We start from the raw sequence: 25,763 nt of genomic DNA on the forward strand, positions 1-25,763 counted from the left end.
CAGAATAATGGATACAAAAACAGAACTGAGTAATCAACATATGCTCTGATACCACATGTTGGATCAGTTCTGTTTAAACATAATGGAAAACATGAATAATACCTGTTACAGCAGATAACCCAGCAGAGAATCCAGTCAGGGATGCAGCCATCGAGTTAGTCATGATTGTTAGGATGATCTGGTTCCTCCTTAGGGTGTAAGTTATGATGGTGATGAAACCGAAACTAGGGTGAGAATCGGTTATGGGGAGAGAGCCGAATTCTTTGATGTTATGAGGGTTGTGATTGTGTAATGTGTGTAACTGTGTAACCCTTTAACTCTCTAATAAGCCCCTTATTTATACATCCAAGAGGAAACCCAATTAGTTAATAAGGGTAATATGGTCCATCAACAATTACCAACTAATTATTAATAGGTTAATAAATATATTTTGATCTAATATAATATAAATGATTATATAGGCTACAAGATTAAATATTACATTTATATATTTAATCTCACATTTCGGCATCTGCACAAAATTAAGAAAAATAAATTTATAATGGTGTTGGATTTAACTAAATAAAAGTTGCAAATATAAAGTTGCGAGTTACAAAGTTACATTACGATACAGGGCCGCTTCAATATCAATGGTGAATAGTACTAAAAGCGACTCATTCCGAACCCAAAAATTATAAAAATGAATTTCGGTACTAATATTATTCAGGTTGTATTTGTTCGGTTCAGTAAAAATATATGTGTATTACAAAAAAAGGTTATTTACAATGATTTGATTACAAAAAAGTTGTCTCAAAAAAACGTAAAGTTGTGATATACTTAAAAAGATATTGACACGTTTTTTGCATTGATTGAAAACAAAGAAAAACGAATATTAATACTATTACCGTTGTTGTTTTGTTGGTATTAATTTAGTTCGGTAAAAGTACATCCTTTCGGTATATTTAAATTGATTAAAAGTATATATTATTTATAGCCTAATGGATGAAATTCTGGTTAGAGACCAATCCCTTCATTTTCAAGGAAGAAAGTACAGTTTTCTGTCTAATGGTTTCTTGAACTTTTAAACAAATTTTGTTATAAATATTAATGTTGTGATTTGCAAAGTATATAACATAATACGGTTGAAAGACCGTTGATTGTTTTTTTATATCAACTAACGAATATCGCACATAGTGTAGGTTTTTGTTGAAGATACCAATGTATTTATTTAACGCAAAAGGTTCACAATTTTTTTTTCTTAATTTATCTTCCAACTAGTGCCTAGGAGCTAGGAAGGAAGTTAGTGCTACATTTATAAAAATGTTGTTGTATAACTAAAATGTTTATTATCTATAACCTTGTCCAGTTTTTTTAAAAATTAAGTCTGTAACGTCCGGCTCTTTTGTACTTTCTATTTATAGAAGGTTTTGTTCGTATTTCTATTTTTGGAAACCTTGTATTCTTGTAATCGTTCCTTTCCTTGTAATCGTTGTCAAACCGAGACTTGGATCATTAATGAAACTTGTATTTTGTTACATTTATGTTGTACGCACTCTAATTATGCTCGTATGTTCGATTGGTGAATCAATTTGTGCTTGAACGTTATTCTTGGAAACTATGTGCTAAACTTGTAGTTAAACTAAACTTATGCATTGAACGTGTTTTGAACGAGGACGATACTTGGTTATGACATTTATACGCTTAATTATACTTTGATTATGATCGTTGTACTTGATTTCACCTTATACTATGCCTTTATGACCAAACAAGTCCCTAAACTATTAAAAAGGCATCTAAATGAATCAAACTCAAACTTCAGGGGCCTAAGTGTAATAAAACGAAAGTCTGGAAAACCTACTCGCCGCGTGACGCGAGGGGGCTTGGCGTCACGCCAAGCCCTGTTTTCGGCAGACTTGTGTTTCTTCCAGCTTTGTGCACGAAATCCCATTTCTCTAACTCCCCCAATCACCTTTAATCCACCTCTAATCTCCTCCAATCACTTTATAACTCTTCCATTATAAATACCCACCTTCTCCAACCCATTTGACACTTTCACAACTCCTAAATCTTCACTAAACTACTCTCTAATCAGCTGAGAATCTGAGTTTTGGACAGATTCGTGAAGCTGTACTAAAGTGAGTGTAACTTGGTCATTTCTCAACCAAATCACTTGGTTCTTCTTCCTAATGCTTTGTTATGTCCTTGGGTTTGAATCCTTGGTTTTTCCTTGGAAGAATCATGCTTGGATTTGCCCTAAAATGGACTAAAACTTTCTGTTTTGTTTTATATTATTCAACAACTTGTTATTTCTTACCAAACTTGAGTCTATCTCATCTCAAACCTATGTCCTAATGCTTACAACACTCTAGTGGTTGGTTAGGCTTAAAAACAAGGTTGAGACACTTAAAAATCAGAGGATTAAACCTCATGAACTTGGTGTTTTGTTTAGGGTTTTAACCCACAAGTCATGTCAAACTTAGACTTTGATGCATGAGTGATTATGGAACAACTTGGGTTGTCCAAACATACAATCCTCACATGATTTGATGATTTCTTTTAGTTTAGTTTATCTTACATGCTTGTATTAACCTTAGTTCATGACCCTCCTTGGTTGTTTTTACATTAAGTGTAGTGGTGAACATCAAAGGGGTGCCTAAATGGAAGCTTAGTCTTCCTACCCCATACGTGACATCCTTGTAACTAGAGGTGCCTACATAGAGATTCAATCTTCTACCTCCTACTTGAAATATTGGACGTAAATAATATGTAATATTTAACCTAAGTATAAGCACATACTCATTCGAACCTTTGATGTTAAACTTATGTTTACATGTTAAAGAAGTAGAACATCATCCAAGACCTAAACCTTAATATGATTCTAATGGGTATACTACCCATGAAAAACATTAAATAACCATGTCGGTTACCTAGTGTCATATGATGGTTATAAGGTTTAAAAGATGATTATTTTTATATACATATATATTTTCTTTATGCTAAGTTATTTCATATTCTTAATCTTCCGTAAAACACCAAACTCACACACCTACGTTTCCTCGTGTAGAAGGACTAGGTGCTCCAAGCTAAATCATCCACCAAACTTACTCTCGGATCTTCCAAGTCAAGACTTGTAAACCGTGAGTATACTCGATCCCTTTTTCCATTTTCACTTTGGGATGCAACATGTATGTCTATTCAAAACAACTTTTATGCTTAAACAAAACATACTCTATCTATGAACGAAACATGAAACTATTGTGAATATTTGCTATGCTTGTATGCTCTATGAACGATTTGGAACGTTATATGCTCATTAACTTTGCTAGCCCACCTTAACAATTATAGCGCTATAGGATTGACGCCCCGCCCGTTATTCTTGTGGGTATTGTTAAGTTAAACTTTACCACCCCACTAAACTTTTGGGATTAGGCTTGTTATGCGTTGTATTCTTGGGTTTGATCATATTGTACGCCAAAAATTGCATCGCTAGTAATTTACACATTATGTAACATGTTGGATATGAGTTTTTATTCTATTATGCTATGTAGTCAAACTTGTATACTCGCCTTTGCTTTTGCATTGAACTCTATTTTAATACATGTTGCAGGTTAATTGATGAAGTGATGTTACACGATGAAACAAAATTTAGGGTGGATTAGATACACACCTAGATTAATCTATCTTTTATTGTTATGATTTATGTTGAAACAACGTTGTTATTTTTTGTTTGAATCTTGTATGACAATTAATCTTGAAATGAAATTCGAATTTAATTAAATATTGTCACATAGTGTTATGAAGTCTCTAGCAATCTATACACACTTCGTCTCATCCCGATGTTTCCGCCATCGGTTGGGGTGTGACAAAGTCGGTTAAACTAGTAAGGTTATTGTTCAATCGGTTTTACATGTTTGCTCCTGATTGTTCAATTGGTTTTACATGTTTGCTCCATCTAAGTATACGTCAAGTAGCAATTTATAGAGGTCAAGAGTTCGAATCCTGCTCAAGACATATTTTTTCACCATTCAAAATAAAAACTATTTAAAGAGACAAACAATAATAGTTTTTGACCGGTTTTGCTCGGTTCCTAAATAGCCATATATTTTGTATGGTTATTTTTAAAATCGGGCCATTTCATACTAAACCAACAACACTATTGGTTTATGGTTTAGCCAATCGATCTGGCCCAATTTTTTAAACATATAGTTTATCTTAGGTCGGGGGGTGTGGGGGGCTCCATCGTGCCACCTCACCGCCTATAGCGCCCCCCTCGGCGCCACCATCCACACCAAGCAAATTAAACCGGGGCTTCATCATGGTAACGAGGAAGAAGGGCTTTATCAGGTGAGGCCCACATCATTTCAGCCAATAATTTTTTTTAATTTTGTTTAATAGGGGCTCCATCCCACACCATGCAAGTTAAAGGGGGGCGTCATAAAGCCCCCTGGCTGACGTGGATCCTAGGTGGCGCTGATGTGTCTTGATAAAGCCCCTAGAGGCTCCATCCCACACTCTCGAGCCTTACAAGTAGTTAAATATGTGGTGGATGTTATCACATTTACAATTTCACTCAAATGTTTTATCATAGAGAACATTAACATTCTTGACATAGACAATATGTCAAACGCCATAATTAGTAAACAGGAAAGTAGATATTCAGTTTGACTTGTACATAATATATTTGAATAAAATTTGAGAATATATTGAAAATGCTCAAATTGGATCACTTGATCGGGACATTCTTAATAGTCTCAAGCCACATATGATTTGTGGTATGTTAATATAGTATAATATAATTCATTTCGTTAGCACATAGTGGGTGAGCTATTTATTTTTTTTTATTATATTTTTTCGTAAAGTATGGTGTAGCGCACTTGGTTATCAAAATTATTTCCGATCATATATTTGATCAACAAGTTATTATTTCAAAGGAAAAAAATTCTTTAATAATAGCTCAAATATTGATGATACTGCTGACACGCACACATGTCTGCCTACATGCATGCATTAACATGCATGTATCTTCTAAAAAAAACCAATACGTAAAATAAACTTAATATCTTTAAGAAAGATTATGAAAAATACTTTAAATAGTTATATTACGATTTTATACTTAAAAACAATGGTTATGATCAAATAATCTTCACCTTGTCATACTTGCGTGCATAACTAAGGATTTTCATTGTGTGTATGTGTGGGTATTTACAAGTTTGTTTTGCCAAATATAATATAGAATCATAATTTTAAACAAATTTAATTTTTTTCATAATTTTCTCGTATTTAAAAAAAAAGTTAAGGACAAAAAATAGTTTCTAAAAACATTTAGAATCAAATGAAAATCTAATAATGTTGATTGTGAGACAAGGTAATAAAATAGGTTCACAAAAGCAATAAATTGAATAAGTGCATAACATGCATATCTTTTGCCTTTTGGGATTATAAGTAGTAGCAATCATTATTGCCACCCGGACGATATCTTACTTTACCAACATTTTATATTGATTTGGAATGGTCCATGAACAAGCCTTTGTTAAATACAATTTAATTACCATAACTTAACTCAAAAAAGGATATTTTTCGCCTTTATTTACTAATAAAAACAATAAAATCCTAAGCGTATTTGTTCAAACATTCACCTTGTTCCTAGGAGCACTTGACCGACCATTATGTAGTGGGTAAACATTTTTTTTACTCTAAAGAGAAAGGAAGTTGTAAAACAATAGGGATAATGAAGGAAGATAATGAATAACAAGCTAAGATATGATGGAGGTAGCGGTAATTAACAAGAGAGACATATATAAAGATACGACAAGAACCATAAGTCTATGATACCATATGAAATAACAAAACTCTGTAAGGGATTGTCTAATATTGAGTAATCACATAAGTTAAAATAAATCTTATTAACATAATAATTCCTTACTAATATATTCAATATTGTTGATTTGATACTTTCTCTTATTTTAGTGATTTGTGATTTTTGATAATGGTTTGATACATGCGGGCAATGGTTAATTTTAGTCTTTTATTCACCGGGGTCAGTTTTTTTCCTGTATTCATATCTCTTAACTCAAAGTCTGAAATTTTAATTGGTGGATCATAGTGATAAATTGACATTGTAACAAGTAAAATTCATAGTCAAACTTACACTGAGGTTTTTGAGATAATAATGAGTTAATGACCACAGAAAGTTAATACATTGTTCAATACTCATTTTAAATAGGTTAATTGAACTACTTAATCAAAATGCTCATTTTCTTACTTCACTTTGTTTTTCAAATGAAGGATGAATAGATGAATATTTTCTAACTAAGTTCAACAGTCTCGGGTGTCGACATTCAAAAATCTAGAGGGTCGGTTGAAAAACCGTCGTTTAATCTTATAAACTTCAATTTTAATTAGGTCCCAGACTGGTGGACCCAATAATTAACCTGACTATCAATTTAATTGATTTGGAACATTTACATGTATGTTCGGTTTGTGTCCTTGGTATAATTTTATAAAAATAAATAAATAATTGAATAAATTAACCCGTTTAACTTTCTTTACCCAAAAACCTATATAAATGCATTAACAAAACCATCCTTCCATATTATAGAAACCACTAAGAGTTTTTCATAAACATTAGACAACCATTAAGAATTTTTTTAATGAAGCATTAGACATGAGATTAAGATTGGCACACCAAAAATGATGGAAAACATTAGTCATTTGAATAAAGTTGCATCCTTTGAGCTTTTAATCATTTCACAAGGAGAAAAGAAACCACCCATGTTCCTTAGTAGACCAATTCTTTATGACATGTAGGCCCACCCCATTGTGTGGCCCCACAAATTATTTCTTCTACATTGCCTTTTTTATTCTTTTGTCACAACTGAAAGGGAGCCTATACCAAAATTTATCTATTAGAAAACTTGTTTAGGAAGTTTTTGTTCTATAGATTTTTGTTGTTGCTTATGAAGTAAAGACACTGATTTGATATTTAATCTATATTAACATTTAATTTGTTGGTAATATATCTTAGTTTGGGTTGTTGTATCCAATCAATTTACGTTAAAGACTAATAACTAATGTTTGTTCTTTAACATCATATAAAACACTAACGAAAAACTAACTAGAAAATTAGTGGTGGAGTTACAGCTGACTTTTCTCTACATTCGATTTTATGGCACTAATGACGACAATATGTGAGGATGAAGATTAAGAAACGACAAAGGACAAAGTTAGATACCCTATGAATAAGAAGTTTGAACGATCGAAGGGTTAGCGGAACCCCAAGCCCTCTGATTCCGCCCATCTGGGAAAACAAGAATTGTAGAATACAATGATATTTGAAATGTTCTTGATTTATTAACGATAGAAAAATTACATAAGGATGGCATATAAGAATACAACAGGCATGATATAAGACAATAAAACGTTGATTCTTTGGTGTCAAGAATATAATGGACACGATATAAGACAATAAACCATAAACATGTTAGTAATAGTGACAAAAGGCTGTTTAATCCTTATAAGGTGAGATGAGATAAATATGTACATTTAGTGGTAGGGTGACTTGGGTACTCCAATGGAGACTCAAGTTCAATCCCCACTTGTGTCACTTTGGTGGATAAGGCAATAATAGATAGAGTCTAGCCTCTTTGCAGAGGTGTCAGACTCTATTCTGAGCTCACCCGGGTTTTCATCCTACCGTGTGTTACGCCAGAGAGTTTTGCTCTTGTGGTGGCACAACGATTGTCAAGTGGCAGACGGCGGTATAGTTTCCCGGGGGAACACCCAAGCCAAACTCTGAAGCCAGCGTGGACCCGGTTAAGACAACATAGTCTGGCCAGAGTGAGGCAACGGGGCTCTCTAATTTTGGGAGTACTTTAACTTAATACAAGAAAGTCGCCGTTTAAAAAAAAGGATAAATATGTACGTTTGGCACAGTGCATTCTTTCATACACATTAAACTATTAAAAGCACTTAAAGCCTTAAAAGGAGAAAAGCCAACTCAAATAAAGTAAACCTATGTCAGTTAAGCCCAAATAGTTCAGCCCAGTTAAACTTCAATAGTACCTGAATGAACTCCCAAGTCCAAACTAATCAACACTGGCCCATAGTAAACAATTATGGGCTTCTGAAGAATTTATTTGCTACTTAGTAAAATGAGCCTGTTGCATTAGTAAATGTTATATCCCACTTCAATGATGCTGAATTGCTGATTCCTAAACATTAATGTCTAAAAGGATGCATTAAAAAGGCTGAATTACAAGTCTAAAAAAATTTATGCCCGCATCGGTAATGTTTTTTAGTAAGCATGATATTCCAAAATGAGACGAACGACGTGAACAAAGACGTCGCGAAAATGGTTACCTAGAGATGAAATGATGATCACAAACCGTTCGCATTTTCAGTGGTAGAAAAAGCTTGTGATGCTTGGCCTAGCGAGTAGGTGAAAGGTGTAGCTTTGTTAAAGAGTGGAACATCGTCCAAGGATGGTGCATCCACAGACGACGAAGATGCATCTAGGGGGCAACCATGGTGATAGAAGAGCCTGAATACAAATCTTGCAAGGTCGAAATTTAGGTTGGTAATGTGACGCCAAAATCCACCTGGGAACGTGAAGACCAGATGTGGGATAAGTACCCACACTTGTTTTCAGAGTGTTCCCAAACAAATTTCGGGACAAAATTCTCAAAAGTGGGAAGACTATAACATCCATCAAAAACAGATCCTGTCGTGACACGTATCCAATTTGTGAAAATTTCACCAAAACGCCATGTTTGGGAAAATTTCATATTTTTGGGCTTCTGGGCCAACACAACCCGGCCCGACCATATAAATAACAAGGGAAGTCTATAAGAATCTGGAGGAAAGTCTATAAGAATCTAGAGCAGTGTTGTAAAAATTGCGACTAGTCGCCGATTAATCACTAGTCGGCCCTCTACTGATCATTTTTTTTGTTAATCGGTCCATTAATCGGTAGTTGGCCCGAATCGGTCCTAGTCGGCCCGAATCAGCCCTAGTCGGCCAACAAAAAATCGGGAAAATCGAAAAAAAAAATCCGAAAAAATCACATATTCCGGCAAAACTTGTCATATTCCTGTCAAAACTTGTCTACTTAAAAAAATTATGTACAAAAATATGTGTATATATGTATAAAACTTAAAATTATACATAAAAAGTCCGATCCGATTAATCCCGACTAATCACGATTAATCCGGATTAATCGCTAGTCCCCACCCCACCAGCTGACTAGCGCCTAGCTTGTTCTACAAGCATGATCTAGAGTAGTGTGACTACTTTCAAGTTCCCACAATTACTACCATTGAAGAATGGAGATTCAGAAACTAAAAAACAATAACAATAACAATACAAATGGTATAAAACCTTATCATATGTAAATTAATAAATATAACATTGTCCAACCAACCTCTTATAACAACAACTCAACAAATTCCAAACTAAAAAACAAACCAAAACTCCATCAGATCCACATAACAAAACACTGAGGATCAGATCATCATCAAAAGATGAAACAAACAAACTCTCAAAAACCTCTATAACACATTAAAAAAAAAAAAAAAAAAAAAAAAAAATCAAGCCAGCAAATTTCTTCAGGTGCTAAGTATACAACCTCATCACGACTTTCGACGGCCAGAAAAAAGCATCGATCTCGAGAGGTTTAAAACTTTAAATTATTAATTACCTTATTATTTTAAGCGTGTAACGTTCTTTACATCTCAAGGTGTTCGTATCCTCCACCTATCCACCTTCGCTCGACTCGCGGGCTTCTTTAAATGACCCCTATCCGTTTCCATCTCGAACTGGATCAAAGACTTGACCCGGTTCAGGTGTCCAGCACAGAGTTTGTGCTGAGAAACAAACGGGTCGGAAACAGGTTCGGGTTCCGGGTGGATTTGTCGTTGATAAGGAGAGTGCCATTTCGATTGCAGATATGCGAGCGATCTCCATGGAGGTAGCGGCATCGAGTTTTGTTTGAGGGAAGATTTGGCGGCTTCCGCCATTACTTGGAGAAATTGATTTAGTTTTGTTAATGATCCGACGTAAACGACGGGAAGCGAGTTTAATATCCGGTTGTAGGATGGTACGGCTCGAGCTATCTCGAAGTGGCTTCTGAAGTCGATGTCGATGATTAAACGGTCGGAGTTTCCAGAATCGTTGTAGTTTATAATGTCGATGTATTCATGATCCCCTGCATATATATGCAATAATGTCAACAACACCGAAAAAAGAACAAGCATTGCAATGTTATTATTATTTTAGGGGTGCAAACGAGCCGAACCCAAGCTCGAGCACGGATCGTTTATTATATAGTAATTAATATCTTAAATAACAATAATATAAATAATAGACTCGTTTAGGCTTGCGAGCTCGATAAGTGAAGCTCGGGCTCGTTTACTAAACAAGCTTATTTTTAGGTTCGGGCTCGGCTCGTAAACTAGTTTAAATAGGCTCGGCTCGTTTACTAGACAGCTTTAAATAAGGGGTAAATTTTATTAAATAGTAATAAAAATTAATATTACACTAAGGCTCGACGAGCTTCACATGCCAGGCTCAAGCTCGGGCTCGATAAATAACCTGAGCTTTATTTTAGGCTCAAGCTCGACTCGGACTCGATAACGCTCAGCTCGTTTCGAGCTTTTTTTCGAGCCGATCTTGAGCAGCTCGTTTGCACCCTAGTTATTAACTTGTTAAATATGGTAAAATGGGTGGGTCGAGTAATGGGTCAAACGGGCCCAGGTCAATCAATTTGACCCACGACACTGAGTCAACCCAACCCGGTTCAACCCGTTTGACCCTTCAATTCTTACCGTTCTTTTAGTTTTGGCCCATTTGGACCCCTTTGATAACATTATTTCCCCAAAAAAACCCAAATGAATGCAATATGATTAAAAAAAAAAAAAAAAACCCGAATGCAAAGCGTTTTGCCCATTTGGGCCGAAATTCTGCCTTCTATAACTTATATAATAATACATGTGTTAACTTAAGATTACCTCCGGGAACTTTGCCGGTGCCCTGCCACCTTGATGTGCATACAGCAGCATCATAACCCGAAAGCCTCAGAAGTTTGACAAGATAGAACCTAATGCAACTACTATTACATGAACAACATTTCATAAATTCAAGGTCCATGCAATTGATCGATAAGATGAGAGAGTTAACCACTGATAGCATGTCAATCCCGTGTTGATCCTGCAAACCTTTGTAGCACTGCAAACGCGGAATAATAACAATTACTCAACTACTATTACGTGAACAACGTTTCATAAATTCGGTCGCCATGCGTAACAGGTCAAAACGGATAACTTAATATACGGGTCGGTTTGGGTTGACTCAAAACATTTATTTTTCACGGTTTTTCAACTTTTGAGTTAATTACTGTTTTCGTCCCTGTGGTTTGTCAAAAATTACTATTTCAGTCCATTAGTTTAAAAATTGCGATTTCAGTCCCTGTGGTTTCACTTTCGTAACCATTTCAGTCCACCTCGTAACCATTTCAGTCCTGTACTTAACAGAACAATGGATTGAAATGGTTACGAAAGTGAAACCACAGGGACTGAAATAGCAATTTTTAAACTAATGGACTGAAATAGTGATTTTTGACAAACCACAGGGACGAAAACAGTAATTAACTCTCAACTTTTTGTAAATAACTAGCGCGTCCCAAAACAAAAGTGACAATACCTATCTTGAAAAGGTTTCAAACCACAATTACTTCTTTACTCTTTATAGAATTGCAATATATTGATTACATAATAATTTTAAAAGCAAAGTACACGGATGGTCCCTGTGATTTACTAAAATTTTGGATTTGGTCCCTATTTTCCAAAAGTACACAGATGGTCCCTGTGGTTTACACTTTGTAACGTATTTAGTCCCTAGCCAACAAATCTAAAGGTTTCAGCAGGTCCAAGTTAAGGACTAAATGTGTTACAAAGTGCAAACCACAAGGGCCATCCATGTACTTTTGGAAAAAGATGGGGACTAAATGCGTTACAAAGTGCAAACCACAGGGACCATCTGTGTACTTCTTTACTTGGCTTGAAAAAGTTCTTTACTTGGCTTTAAATATAACTGTCACCACAAATGCAAGCAAATATATGGCAAGAGTAACCATAAATGCCAGTGGTGATCTTTGATTACTTCTCTACCAACATATTATCACATAAATCCCATGAGTGCATTTAATGCTAAAAAAGACACCTATTTTTTTATAATATTGTTAACACACTAAATGAATTATTTCCAACAAATTTAAATGCAGATAACTGGACAACCGACACAGACATAAAGAACGTATTGTGAAAGGTTTTTCCGGCACAAAAACACAATCGTTACGTTGTTATGCAGTTTGCCGATACCCATTGTTGTTGCTAAGCTTCTTACTGTATTTTGTGTTCGTTATCGACTTGTCGTGCATTCGTTAAAGACTGCCCCTACTGTCATAAAAAAATGATAAATTAACTGCCAGCCTAACTGTTTACTCGTCGAAACTACACACAATGCCTCCTAAAAATTAAAAAAAAAAAAAAAAAAGAGTAAAATGCCATTTTGGTCCCTGAGGTTTGGTCACTTTTGCCACTTTAATCCAAAACTCAAACTTTTTAAATCTGGGTCCCTGTGGTTTCACTTTTATTGCCATTTTGGTCCAAAAATGAAATCAGCTGATATTTGGCTAATAAAATCTTGTTATTTTGTTCTTTTTCTCAGGGGCAAAATGGCCAAATATTTTGACTGGTTTCATTAATTTAATTAATAACGTGTTATAGTAAAATTATATTGCCCATTTTGCCCCTGAGGAAAAGGACAAAATAACATGATTTTATTAGCCAAATATGAGCTGGTTTCATTTTTGGACCAAAATGACAATAAAAGTGAAACCACAGGGACCCAGATTTAAAAGGTTTAAGTTTTGGACTAAAGTTGCAAAAGTGACCAAACCTCAGGGACCAAAATGGCAGTTTACTCTAAAGAAAAAAACCTCACCATACCTACTTCAATATCAGGCGAAAATATTAATAGCAAGTCCTAATTGAACATCAGAAGATTGCCATTTTCCACCTAAAATGTACCTAAACATATCGAAATCCAACGAATTTCGACAACTTAACATACTTAAATCAAAGTTAGGCTGCCAAAATCCATGCCTCAACCAAACTGATCATAACGAAATCACCACTTACAGGGGCGCAGCTTAAGAGGGCCCAGGGGCGCCCGACCCCCCGAACTTTTCGCTCAGTAGAGTTATATATGTAGTTTTCGTATAGAAATTTTTGGGTATATACATTTTCGGCCCCCGGTTCTATAGAAATTTTTGGGTATATAGTTATATACGTTTTCGACCCACGTCTTCATTGTCAGGCTTCGCCACTAACCACTTACAAACGAACCACGGATTAACAAGATATAATAACACAAAATTAATAAAATTTTACAATAAACAACAAATATATGTACTAAACATGCAAACATTTATGAGTCCTAAACAACATTTTGACTCAATAATTGATGCATTAACAAATGGAATTCTTGAAAGCAGACAGAGCAATAGACAATAATAGTACCGAAATCTTGTCGGCGAGATGGGCAAGTTCACAGAAACTCGAATCGCTGTCGCTACTGCACCGCGAATCGCCACCACAGCTACTCCCATTCTCCAAGAAATCACTAACCATTGCTGCCAAATCATGTTCACTTTCATGGCTAAAAGATCCACCCAACATCCTCCCCCCTACACCACCACCACCACCACCACCACCGGACCCACCACCACCCATCATCAACCATGGGTCCCCTGTTTCAGGGTACACTCTGCAATCCATCCTCCACCAATTTCAATCTTTTTTTTTTTTTACAAAGTCTATAAATTTTAAATCTTTTTCTATCAAAACAAATTATCAACAACCAATTACTCAAAAAAACCAAAATAATCCGGAAAATTCAAAACCCAATAACAAGTTTCAATCTTTTTTACAAAAAGTCTATAAATTTTAAATCTTTTTCTATCAAAACAAATTATCAACAACCAATTACTCAAAAAAAAAACCAAAATAATCCGGAAAATTCAAAACCCAATAACAAGTTTCAATCTTTTTTACAAAAAGTCTATAAAATTTAAATCTTTTTCTAACAAAACAAAACCAAATACTAAAAAGAAACCGCCATATTCCGTAAAATTCAAAACCCAATAACAAGTTTCAATCTTTTTTACAAAAACTCTATAAATTTCAAATCTTTTTATAACATAATCAAAGATCAACAATCTAAAACCAAAAACCCTAAATTACCGACATTACAAACACCCCATTTGAATTTCGGTTATAAAACACAAAAACCAACAACCGAAATCCTATAAAATTAAAGAAAAAAAAGGTATTAGAAACGAATTATTGACTCTTAATTATCAAACCGATCAAACCTCCTCTGTTCTTGTTTCTTTTTGTTTGTTTTGTAAATTTTATTTTAAAGATCATGAATCACATGTAAAGAAGGGATTAATAATAATATTTAAAAGGGGGGGGGGGTGAGATGAAGAAGATTGAGATGATGAAATTGGCAGAGGATGAGGATGAAGACGAAAGAAAGGGGGGAAATTGTTGATTGATATAAAGAGGATTTGGGTGGGATGTGAAATGACGAAAATGGGCATGGAATTGGTAAGTGTAGGATTTGGTTGAATTTTGCGTATTTAGACAAAATACGGAGCATATTCGGTTGTGGGGTAGTTTCGTCCTTTTATCCACCAAAGTAACTTTGCAAGAAATATAAAGTGAAACCATCATGATTTTGGTGATTTCGGTCATTATATTTTTGGTAGTGATGGTTTTATCATTAAACCACTCTTTTAATGGTTCAAAGATAAAGTTATATACATATTGACTGACCTTTATGAGAAAAGTTCCCATTGCTTTATCAACTAGTCAAAGAAAAACGAGTGACGATGAAAAATTGTTGAGCACTGAATAGGAGAAACAACGGATGGAGAAATTATCGAGGCTGCTAATGCAATAGTAGTTAATGAATCAAGGCAACCTATGGGTTTGAGAAGATGAAGTTGGGTCCTCGGTAAAAAGTGTGGGATCCATGCTGGCAACACAATTAGATTTAAACATACCAGCAACTGATTTATTTTAGAATAATTGGGCTACACAGAAATGTGATATGTTCGTGTGGAGGGCAATGGATGGCAAGATACCGAAAGCGACCCAATTGAGATTAAGAGGTGTGACACTCCTATTAGTGTGACATGTAACGTGTGTGGATGCTCGGATGAAACAACGGATCATGTGCTAAGGACATATGGGGCGTTCAGAATTCGTTTCGAATTCGATTATCAAGAATTCGATTCGATTATAAGAATTCGAATTCGAGTCAAGTAAATCGAATACGAATTTATAGTTTCAAATTCGATTCGATTCGAAATTCGAACAAAATTATACATTTTTTTATTTATTATTTTTATATATAATACATATATAACTTTTATTGGGCTATACTATAAATTATTTTCAAAATTTATTCCAAATATTAAAATTACCCATTACCAAACCCATTACATGGCCCATAACTAAAACCTAAGTAACAAATCTAACTTATAATAGAAGACTCCAAATAATGCCACGTGACATTCTCTCCTTCAACAACCTCGTAAATTTTATTTATATTTTTTTTAACAAGTTTCTTTTAATATTTTAATATTAATATTATTAGTTAATAACCAATTTATAGATATCACTTATTTTTATATAAAATTAATAAATAACTTCAATTTTGTAATTTAGACCCTTTGTTTTTTTACTTTTAACCCAAAGTTTTTCATCTTTTTCAATTGAGTAAATTACGTTTTTGGCCCCTGTGGTTATATCACTTTTACTATATTAGCCCAAAATAAGAATTTTTAACATATCTGCCCCCATGGTCCCTATAACTAACTATTTTGGCCCCTAAGTCTAACCAAACCCCTAACTCTGGTTAATTAATTTACACATGACTTGCACATGATGTCTAAAATTGTCATTTCCTCTCCCCCTTTTATGACTTTATAAATTAAAACCCTAGATTTTATTTTTGTCACTTCTTCTTCTTATTTTTTTCTACAACACACCTTTATCTCCATTTTCACCACACATAACACACACTTGCGTGTGTAGTTACCAGAGAGATCGAGAGAGAGAGAGAGATAGATGAAACCAGTGGAGATTTGGTATGCACGCATCACGAGATTTAAACAGTTGTTCTTGGAAACATTATCGTCGCCAAAGTTGAAGAAGATTTGAGAGTTAGGGTTTCATTTGAAGACGAAGACGATGCTGATGGTGGTCGGGTCAGGTGTGGGTGGCGGCGTGGCGCTATGGTTGTCGGATTTGGTGGGTTAGCCGGATTTGGGGGTGTACGGTTATCGGATTTGGTGGGTCATGTGTCTAATAATTAACCAGAGTAGAGTCGGTTAAACAACAACAGCAACATGAAGGAGCTGTGATTCAGTGGGATAGGTTTTTGCCTCTTAGGTCTCTCAAAGTTCTGCTTGTAGAAGATGATGACTCGACTCGTCGTGTTGTCAGCGTGCTGCTGCATAATTGCAGCTATGAAGGTCTGTTGTAACTATTGTATTACGGATATTAGTTGAGTGTTACTTGTTTAGTGGTCAATGAACTGAGAAAAATCGAGATAGTCTTATTTTTGAATGCTTTGTATGTGATACTGTCAATTCCCACATGCTTTATATGTGATACTGTTGATTCCCACTTGTAATTTGAATGATACTGTTGTAATTTGTATGTGATACTGTTGATTCTCACTTGTAACCATTACTTTTGTAGCTAATGGTTTGGTGAAATTTGAGGGAAATTGGATTGTTACATATTAGGATTGAAGAGGGTTTTGATCAAGTGTGGGTTAAAAAGAAATCAGGAAGAAGGGGAAGTGATAAATTACCATTATACCCATCATGTGCATGTCATGTGTCTAATAATTAACCAGAGTTTGGGGTTGAGTTAGACTTAGGGGCCAAAATAGTTAGTTATAGAGACCATGGGGGCACATATGTTAAAAAATCTTATTTTGGACTAATATAGTAAAACTGATATAACCACAGGGGCCAAAAACGTAATTTACTCTTTTCAATTTAATCCCAACTCTTTTTTATTTTTCAATTTTGGTTCACCATACTTTTCATCTTTCCCAAGTTTTTCGTTTCGTTCTAAATTTTGTGAGTTAATGCAACGCAACGTGCGTGTGGAGTTCCACATTTTTTCTTATATTTTTTTCCCGTTTGACTGACCTGTCGCATCACATCTATTTTTCTGCGTTTGACAAATTCGTCCAACACACGGGTCCTGGATGGACTTAGTTATTTTTCTCTATGTTTTACATTTCGGTTTAATTTCTCAGCAACAAGCGTGTGTGATTCAAAGATTTTACGTCTGCTTTTCGCTCGACGTTATTTTTTTTCCCGTTTTTATTTATTTTGCTTTTACGAGCTTTTCCGGTGTTGGAGGTCGCTGACAATGATATAGTTTTATGACAACCGCTTCAACGCAGGGGCTTAATACTAGTCTATCAATACATTTTTAACACTAAAAATATTAACTTGTAATTTGAAGTGGCTATTCCCGGCTTCTCGTTTTGAATGTTAGACTTATGGTACTTTATTTGGAACTTTTTTAATGTGATATCGTGTTTTATGACTTCTTTAAAATTTGTGTTTCATTTTGATAGTTTTTTATATGTTTTAAAAGAATCTGAATCAAAACGAATTTATCCGAATTCACATTTTTAATCAAATACGAATTTGGTTTTTTATTCGAATACGAATTTGGTTTTTTATTCGAATACGAATTCGAATAAAATAGGGTAGGTTTTAATCGAATTCGAATTCAAGGAAAAATAAAAATTATTCGAATAATTCGATATTCGATTCGATGAACACCCCTACCTATGAGTTCGCTGACTTGGTATGGTCGCAAATTTGTAATTGGACAAAAATACCCTCACACTTGAATGCAAACGGGTTCAAGTCTTGGGAGTGGCATATGTCGCCCAGGGTAAGAGCTCGGCATGGGAAGTCACCGTGGAGCTAGCTTGGTCGGGTAGCGGCTCCCGGAATGAGATCACTCTGGCGGTTGGGAGGACCGTGCACTATCCCCCTATAATGAATATGTTAAATGATCTCCAATGGCCGAAGGTGAAGAAAAAGGCAATACACGCAATATTTATGTTAACGGCATGGAGCTTGTGAATGGAGGTGTGTTCATGGAATGAATGGAGGTATTTCTCATGGTGTAGTTAGAAAATTATTGTAATTGTCGAATACCCAACCACCGGGTGACGTTAGTTGGATCTTCGGTGACGTTGAGAGCTCCTGTCCTTGCTTGCTACAAAAGAAATAAACCGTTAGCCTCGCCACGGGGGACCCCGGGAGGGGGATCCGTGACCAAGCTCCGGCGTGAGGATAAGTAAACTTGCCGGATGAGGTAAGGAGTGTTTTCCGATGAAGGTATTCACCGGAAAGTTCCTATCTTGGTGTGAATCTAATTAATGTGCTATATGTGTAGTAAATGCGAGGAATATTGGTCGGAGTTAATGAGGAGAATAAATGAGAGTAGTAAATGAGGAGTTGGTCGAAGATTATACCTGTCTTTGCCTTATCCTTGTTCCTTCTTATATAATGGCATGCCCTTATCTCTAAGAGAAATATCTCCCACACTATCTAACGGTAACTGCGATGCCTTGGGAAGGTCAGACACGTGTCTGACCCCCAACGGTGCGATACCCTTCTTCATAAATGCATAGCCGGATAAGTACGATGATGGTGACCGGATGCTTCTCTTATCAGGCATTAAATGAGCCTGCTGCTCCTTAGCTGTTTTCCCGCTCAAAACAGGGAAAAGTCCTTGGTGAGCAAGGGTGGTTTATTTAATGGACATTTTAGTAATTGGGCTCCCAAAGAGAAAGGCCCAAAGCGGGCAAATTGGGCTCCCCCACTGGCCCGTCGTCAAGTCATCTTTAGTCCCTGGTTCTGAGACCCGAGGCTCATGATCCGGGGCTGAATCACAACCGCTTAAGAGAGACGGTTTCTCTTTGGGTGGGCCCACTTCTGATCAGTTGCTATTTGTAGTTTTTATGAATCATTGTATCGCCGAATCAACTGTAGCGGGAATTAACTCCCTAGTTGCACGTGCCCGTTTTTAAATTTTTGAGAGGACTGCTGATGTGACAGTTACTTGTACGTCAGCAGTTATCTCTTTAAATACCTCCTTTAATCTCCTCCGGTTTCTCATTCAAACCTCTCAATCTTCTTTCTTTCTCTGCAACTATTCTCCCCATTCACCATTTCTCTTAACCATGAGCCGTGGAGGTCGGTCATCAATAAGGTCTGTTTTAACGATGAAAGATCTGAAAACCTTTGTCGAGGCATATAACATTCCAGATCAGTTTTCCCCTTCTTTACCCGGCCCCAACGAATCGGCGGAATGCACGCCGGATAGGATACCCATCTATACTCTTGCCTTTTCTTCCTGTGGGGTCCGATACCCCCTTTCTGCCTTCAAGATTTCCTTGCTCCGTCATTTTGGCGTGCATTTCTCACAGATTCACCCTTTGGGGTTCATGAGGGTAGTTCATTTTGAACTGTCCTGTGCCGCAATCTCGGGGGAACCCTTTGTTCCTCTGTTCTGCATGTTTTACCGGCTGATTTCCGATGGTGATTGGTTTACATTTGCTAAGCGTCAAAACAATGTTTCGAGACCTTGTTACAGCTTTATGCCGACTTCGACCTACCCAAAGGACTGGAAGTGTAGGTTCATATTCGTTTCTGCGGCTATGCTATCGGAGTCCCCTGCTCCCAAGGATCTCGACGCTGCTATTGAGGATGTTGTCCCTACCCTTTCTGCGAGTGAGACTGTCCAGTGGAAAAGAATGTGTGATAATCCAACAAGGGCTTTTACCTTTTCGGAGGGGATGCTTGCTATGGGTGGTTTGAGTCCTTCCTACCCAGTTCGTCCAAGAGCCTTCTTTGGCAAGAATGGTACTTTGTGTTCTGGGTTTGTTTCTTACAGTCATTTTCTTTTTTCTTTCATGCTTTTGGGGGTCCGTAGTCATCTTTGGTGTCTTGTGTAGAGATAACTTTGTGGCGGCTTCTTCAAGGCGATTCCAAAGATGTGAAATATGTGGTTGATAATGAGATCGATCCCCGGCTGAATGCAGAGGCACAGGCTGCTGGGGGATCCTTTCAGGCAGGGGGCTCTGTTGCTACGGGTGGGTCCGAGGAGGATCCTTCTGGTGGGGAGGAAAGTTCTCCCGACCTTCCTCCCGTTCATCCCTCCGGCCCAAGCGACGATGAAGAAGTGGAGATACAGCTGGTTCGTAAAAGGAAGTCTGTCAGTCCTCATCCGGCTCCTGCACCTCGCAATATTCGCCAGAGGCTTCGGAGTGCTAGTGGTCAAAAACCTCCTTCTTCCAAGGCTGTTTCTAACCTTCCTCCTGCCGGGGTCAAAGGTTCCTTGTCCAAGCATTTAAAGTCCTCAAGCTTAGTGAGTGCCCCATTACTGGTGAGTTATCTCTTTTCCTCTTCTTTCTTTTTGTGTCTTTTCTGATTGTCCATTCTTCTTGTTTCTTAGGGGAGTTCCCGGGAGCCTATAGAAATTCCAACTGGTCCTTCTCCTTCCCGCATCTGGGACAAGGCCTCTGAGGTGGGGGTAGCTCGCTTTTCCTCGGCTTATGAACTTTCTCCGTTACATGCTACTGGGACTAGCAATCCTACTTTTCAGGAAGGCCTTGCTTGTCGATCCCCCCTTGCCTCTCTGTTTGCTGATGCCATCCCTACCACTTATGTTCCCAAGTGGAAGGTAACTAGTTCTTCCGTGATAGGGACTCCTGAAGCTGCCAGGGATTTTCTAAGTCATGCTGTCCCCCCCTCACATAAATTTGTAAATTCTGCCCTGAGGGATGATCTCTTTGAAGATCAATACAGCATGTCTTTGTGTGAAAGCTTCTTTAGGGGTGCTGGGATGCTGCAAAGGATTGACGATTTGAGGAAAGAAAACGAGGGACTCAAGGCTGAGCTTAAGGCTTCCCAGTCGGTTGTTGCTGGGCTTAGAGGCCAAGTAGTTGATGCTGAGAGGAGGCTACAGGAGAAGAAGGTGCATAATCTTCTCCCCCCCCTTTTTTTTATATATACATACGTATTCACTGATCCTTTGTTTATGGGGCTGGTGCTATGCTTGAGAGGAAGGAGCGAGCCTGGGAGCAGGAGATGGCATCGTTGATTGCGGAGAAGGAGGAGCTTGCTGCTGAGCTGAAGCATGTGAAGGAAGTTGGCTCCGTTTCCCAGGAGCAGCTTAACACTATGTATGCAGATTACGGGATAACTTCAGATGATAACCAACGGTTGGCTGGGGAGAAGCACTAGTTGATTACTGAAGGTTTTGGGGCTTTCCTGACTGCTGTAGCCCAATCAGAAGACTTTAAAAGCGGTTTGGAGGAGGTTTATAGGGCCTATAGGGATGTTGGCTATCAGGCGGGATTGAAGGACGGCTATGCTTATTCTGCCCAAGGCCTGGGCAGAAAAGAGACTCCTCTTTACAACTCCAAGGCAAAGAAGAGGTTGTCCAAACTGAACGAGGAGTTTGGGCGTAAAACCCCAGCCGTCCTTGCCAAGATCCTTGAACATCCCATGATCTCAATTGCTGAACTGAAGGCCTTGTTCTCCTCCGTTGGTCCTTCGTCCCCGCCGTCTCTTTCGGGGGGTGATCCCCAGTAAATTCTGAACACTTGACAAATTTCGATATGGTTGTAATAACTCTAACTTACCTTGGGATACTCGTATGTTTGGCTTGACTTTATTTTGGATGGTCCTTTGTGTTGGGGACCATTTTGACCGCTAATCGTATGGCCTATGGTTATGTATAGCTCCTCTTTTGCTTTGTTGCCTGTTTCTTGCCTTGTTTGTTTTATTTTGCAGGGGCTTATATCGGAGGCTAGCTTGGTGGTTCCTTGGAGATTTTCAAGCTGCTTTGGCGAGGAGCTATGTCTTTACTTTGTCTCGTCGTGTTTGTAATAATCTTTTTTAGTTTTTTGCCCTAGTTATTGGGGCTTCTTTTTGTACGTATGTTTTGTATCAAATAAAGCAGGTTCCCCTTCGTAGTTTTCTATATACGAGTGTATTTGCATTATTTGTTCTTTGTTGTTTTCTTTGTTAAACTGTGATGTCTGTTCGAGGCCAATCGGTGGACAAGTTTATAATGTGATATTATGTTTTTGACTTGCTTTTGTCCGTTTTTTAGGTTAGCTAGACCTTTATTAGCCCCACGGCCGGGCTTTGGGCACGTCTTTGGATGCCTCATACACGTGTGTTTGTTTGTTCTAGTTTTAGATTTGAAGGGTGTTCATAGGCACGTCTGCCCAGGTATGGTTACCCGCAGTTTTCAAAATGGGACACTTTCGTCCGTCTTTCATTTAATCTTCGGGGGATTTATACCTCCCCTCATAGACTGTTTACAAAAAGGTTTACTTCCTGGGGGAAAGTCCCCATACACATAGTTTTCCTACAACAAAAGTGGCCCTTGGCCGTTTTCCCCTGGGGGCATGCCCCTTACAGGTAATACTTCCTGAGCTGCATCAGGTTCCAGGTCCTGGGGACCTCTTTTCCTTCTAATGTCTCAAGCTTGCATGTTCCCTTCCCGTTTGCCCATGTGACTCGATATGGGCCTTCTCAGTTGGGGCCCAACTTCCTAGTATTTTCCTGCAGACTGGCCTCATTGGCCCTAAGGACTAGGTCCCCTGGGACGAGGTTAAGTTTCTTCATCCGGGTGTTGTAATAACTTGCCAGGAGTTTTTTGTAGTGAGCTTCCTTCACCGCTGCTATCTCTCTTCTTTCTTCCAATAAATTCAGTTTCATCCTTAGATCCTGCTCGTTCTCCTCATCCCTCAGCTTCATCCGGGCGGTTTGGGATCCGATCTCCGCAGGGATTATGGCCTCCGTCCCGTAGGTAAGGCTGAATAGGGTTTCCCCATTGCAACATTTGAGGGTGGTTCGGTATGCCCATAACACAAATGGAAGTTCCTCCAGCCAGCCCTTCTGTTTCCTCCCAAGCCTCCCCTTCGTTCCTTTGATAACGCTTTGGTTGGCTCTCTCCACCAACCCGTTACTCTGGGCATGGGTTACAGAGGTGAACACCTGTTGAATTCTCATTTGTTCGTACCATGGCTTGAAGGGTCTCCCGGCGAATTGCACCCCGTTGTCACTCACCAGTTCCTTCGGGACCCCATACCTGCACACGATGTTATCCAGCACGAAACGTCTCATCTGATCTCCGGTGATCTTCGCCAGGGGCTTCGTTTCGATCCACTTAGTGAAATAATCAATGGCCACCACCACGTATTTGACCCCCCCGGGGCCTTCTGGAAAAGGTCCGATTATGTCGATGGCCCATTTTTGGAACGGCCAAGATGTTGAGACCGGGACCATAGGGTGTTTATGCTGGTGGGTCATTGGTGCATGTACTTGGCAGTTATCACACTTCTTGATCTCTTCAGATGTCGTCTCGTACATTCGCGGCCAGTAGAATCCTGCGTTCATTGCCCTTCTTACAACCGTTCTTGGTCCTGAGTGCATTCCACAGATTCCCTCGTGCATTTCCCTAATCACGTATTCGGCCTCTTCCATATCTATGCACTTTAGGGACGGACCCAGATATGATCTTCGGTATAGCTCCTCCCCAATCAGCTCATATTGTAGGGCTTTGACCCTTATCTTTCTGGCCGCCCATTCCCCCTCGGGTAAGATCCCGTCCCGGAGGAATTTAATGATTGGAGTCATCCATGTTTCTTGGGAACCCTCGATTGTGGCCACTTCCGTTACGTTCAGGGAGGGGGATGTCAGGACCTCTACTTTGACTTCCTTTGCGAGGTGATCGAATGCCACTGAAGCTAGCTTGCTCAGTGCATCAGATTTCCTGTTCCTCCCTCGGGGGATGTATTCCAGTTTGAAGGTTCCGAATGCCTTAGTTGTCTCCTTAACTTTCGCCACATACCGAGCCATGACGCCATCCTTGGCTTCATATTCCCCCTGATACTGCTTTACCACCAACTGTGAATCGGTACTAGCCTCCACGTGTTTTGCTTTCATCTTCTGTGCCAATCTCATCCCTGCTAAGAGGGCTTCATATTCGGCGGTGTTGTTGGTGTTTTCGAAATCCAGCCTTATAGCATATGTTAGCTCAACCCTCTCGGGGCTTATCAATGTGATGCCTGCACCATTCCCTTCTTCACTGGATGCTCCATCCGTGAACAACTTCCAGACAGCCGCGTCTTCCCTTCTCTTTTCTTCTTCCTCCAAAGCCTCCCACCTTAGTAATTCTCTCTCTTCGTCCTCAGGCACTTCTGCTAGGAAGTCAGCCAGTATTTGTCCCTTCATGGCTGTCCTGGGCTTGAACTCCAGAGAATGTTCTCCCAATTCTACGGCCCATTTAGCTAGTCGCCCTGACTGTTTCGGTTTTCTAAGCACTTTCTGGAGGGGTTGATCAGTTACTAAGGTGACCTTATGCCCTTGGAAGTACCTTCTGAGCCTTCGAGATGCAAAAACCAGGGCCAACGCAAGCTTTTCTAAAGGCATGTACCACTCCTCGGGCCCCTTAAGTGTTCTGCTGATGAAATATATAGGGATCTGTTTCCTCTCCCGTTCCACCATCATGACCGCGCTTATGGTCGTCTTAGAGGCAGATAGGTAAAGGAGCAGTGGGTCCCCGGGCACCGGGGTGGCTAACGTTGGGAGCTTGCAGATGTAGGTCTTCATTTCCTGAAAGTCGATTTCGGCCTCGGTGGTCCAGTTGAATTTGCTGGTCTGGAGGCAGTCTTTTAACACCTTCATAAAAGGGAGGGTTTTGTCAGCCACTTTTGATAAGAAACGATTTAGTGCAATCAGCCTTCCGTTTAATTGCTGGATGTCCTTCAAGGACCTGGGGGAGCGCATTTCCGCCACAGCCTGGGTCTTCTCTGGGTTTGCCTTTATCCCTCCTTTAGTTACCACCACCCCCAGGAAATTTCCTTCCTCTACCCCGAAACAGCATTTCCCGGGGTTCAGCTTCATATTTACATCCTGCATTGTGTTGAGAGTCTCAGCTATGTCGTCTATCATGGCTGCTTCTGTCAGACTCTTGATGACAATGTCGTCAACATACACCTCTAGATTCCTTCCCCTTTGCTCCCTAAACAAGGTGTTCATAAACCTTTGGTATGTCGCCCCCGCATTTTTTAGACCAAAGGGCATCTTAGTATAGCAAAATGTTCCCTCATCGGTGATAAAAGCGGTCTTTTCTTTATCTTCTATTGACATCTGTATTTGGTGGTATCCCTTGTAGGCATCTAGGAAGCACTTCAGTGGATACTGGGACAGGGAGTCGACCTGGGTGTCTATCTCCGGGAGGGGGTAGCAGTCCTTGGGGCATGCTTTGTTTAAGTCTTGGAAATCAATGCACATCCTCCATCCCCCATCTTTTTTCTGAACCATAACTGGGTTGGCAACCCAGGATGGGTATTTGACTTCCCTGACTATCTCCGCCCTGAGCAGTTTGCGGGTCTCTTCACAAGCAACCCTTTTCTTGTTTGGTCCCATGCTACGCTTCTTTTGCTTCACTGGTTTCACCCATGTAAAGGTGTTGAGCCGGTGTTCCGTCAGGCTTCTGGGAATTCCCGTCATGTCACCGTGTTAGAATGCAAACACGTCTATGTTATGGAGGAGTAACTCCTTTAGGGCACTCTTACATTTGTCGCTTAGG

At 38.7% G+C, this 25,763-nt stretch overlaps 2 protein-coding genes across 2 annotated transcripts; both read right to left on the reverse strand.

Annotated features, from left to right (window-relative positions):
* Positions 1 to 9,363: 9,363 nt before the first annotated feature.
* On the reverse strand, positions 9,364 to 14,576 carry LOC110913421. Its single transcript, XM_022158256.2, has 3 exons — positions 13,554 to 14,576; positions 10,983 to 11,199; positions 9,364 to 10,180 (listed from the first exon to the last, which is right to left on the reverse strand). The coding sequence occupies exons 1-3, from the start codon at positions 13,809 to 13,811 to the stop codon at positions 9,708 to 9,710; spliced, it is 948 nt and encodes a 315-aa protein (XP_022013948.1). The 5' UTR covers positions 13,812 to 14,576; the 3' UTR covers positions 9,364 to 9,707.
* Positions 14,577 to 22,699: 8,123 nt separating this feature from the next.
* On the reverse strand, positions 22,700 to 25,684 carry LOC110888170. Its single transcript, XM_022135711.1, has one exon. The coding sequence runs from the start codon at positions 25,682 to 25,684 to the stop codon at positions 22,700 to 22,702; it is 2,985 nt and encodes a 994-aa protein (XP_021991403.1).
* Between the last annotated feature and the right edge of the window lie 79 nt (positions 25,685 to 25,763).

The sequence above is a fragment of the Helianthus annuus genome, chromosome 7 (genome assembly GCF_002127325.2).
Source record: "Helianthus annuus cultivar XRQ/B chromosome 7, HanXRQr2.0-SUNRISE, whole genome shotgun sequence".
Taxonomy (NCBI): domain Eukaryota; kingdom Viridiplantae; phylum Streptophyta; class Magnoliopsida; order Asterales; family Asteraceae; genus Helianthus; species Helianthus annuus.

Excerpts from the sequence above, each read along its gene's own strand:
- LOC110888170 (XM_022135711.1), bottom strand. The coding sequence starts at position 25,684 with ATGACGGGAATTCCCAGAAGCCTGACGGAACACCGGCTCAACACCTTT.
- LOC110913421 (XM_022158256.2), bottom strand. The coding sequence starts at position 13,811 with ATGGATTGCAGAGTGTACCCTGAAACAGGGGACCCATGGTTGATGATG. Across the intron at positions 11,200-13,553 it reads ATCTCGCCGACAAGATTTCG|TGCTACAAAGGTTTGCAGGA; the intron begins GTACTATTATTG and ends CCGCGTTTGCAG. Across the intron at positions 10,181-10,982 it reads CACCGGCAAAGTTCCCGGAG|GGGATCATGAATACATCGAC; the intron begins GTAATCTTAAGT and ends ATATATATGCAG.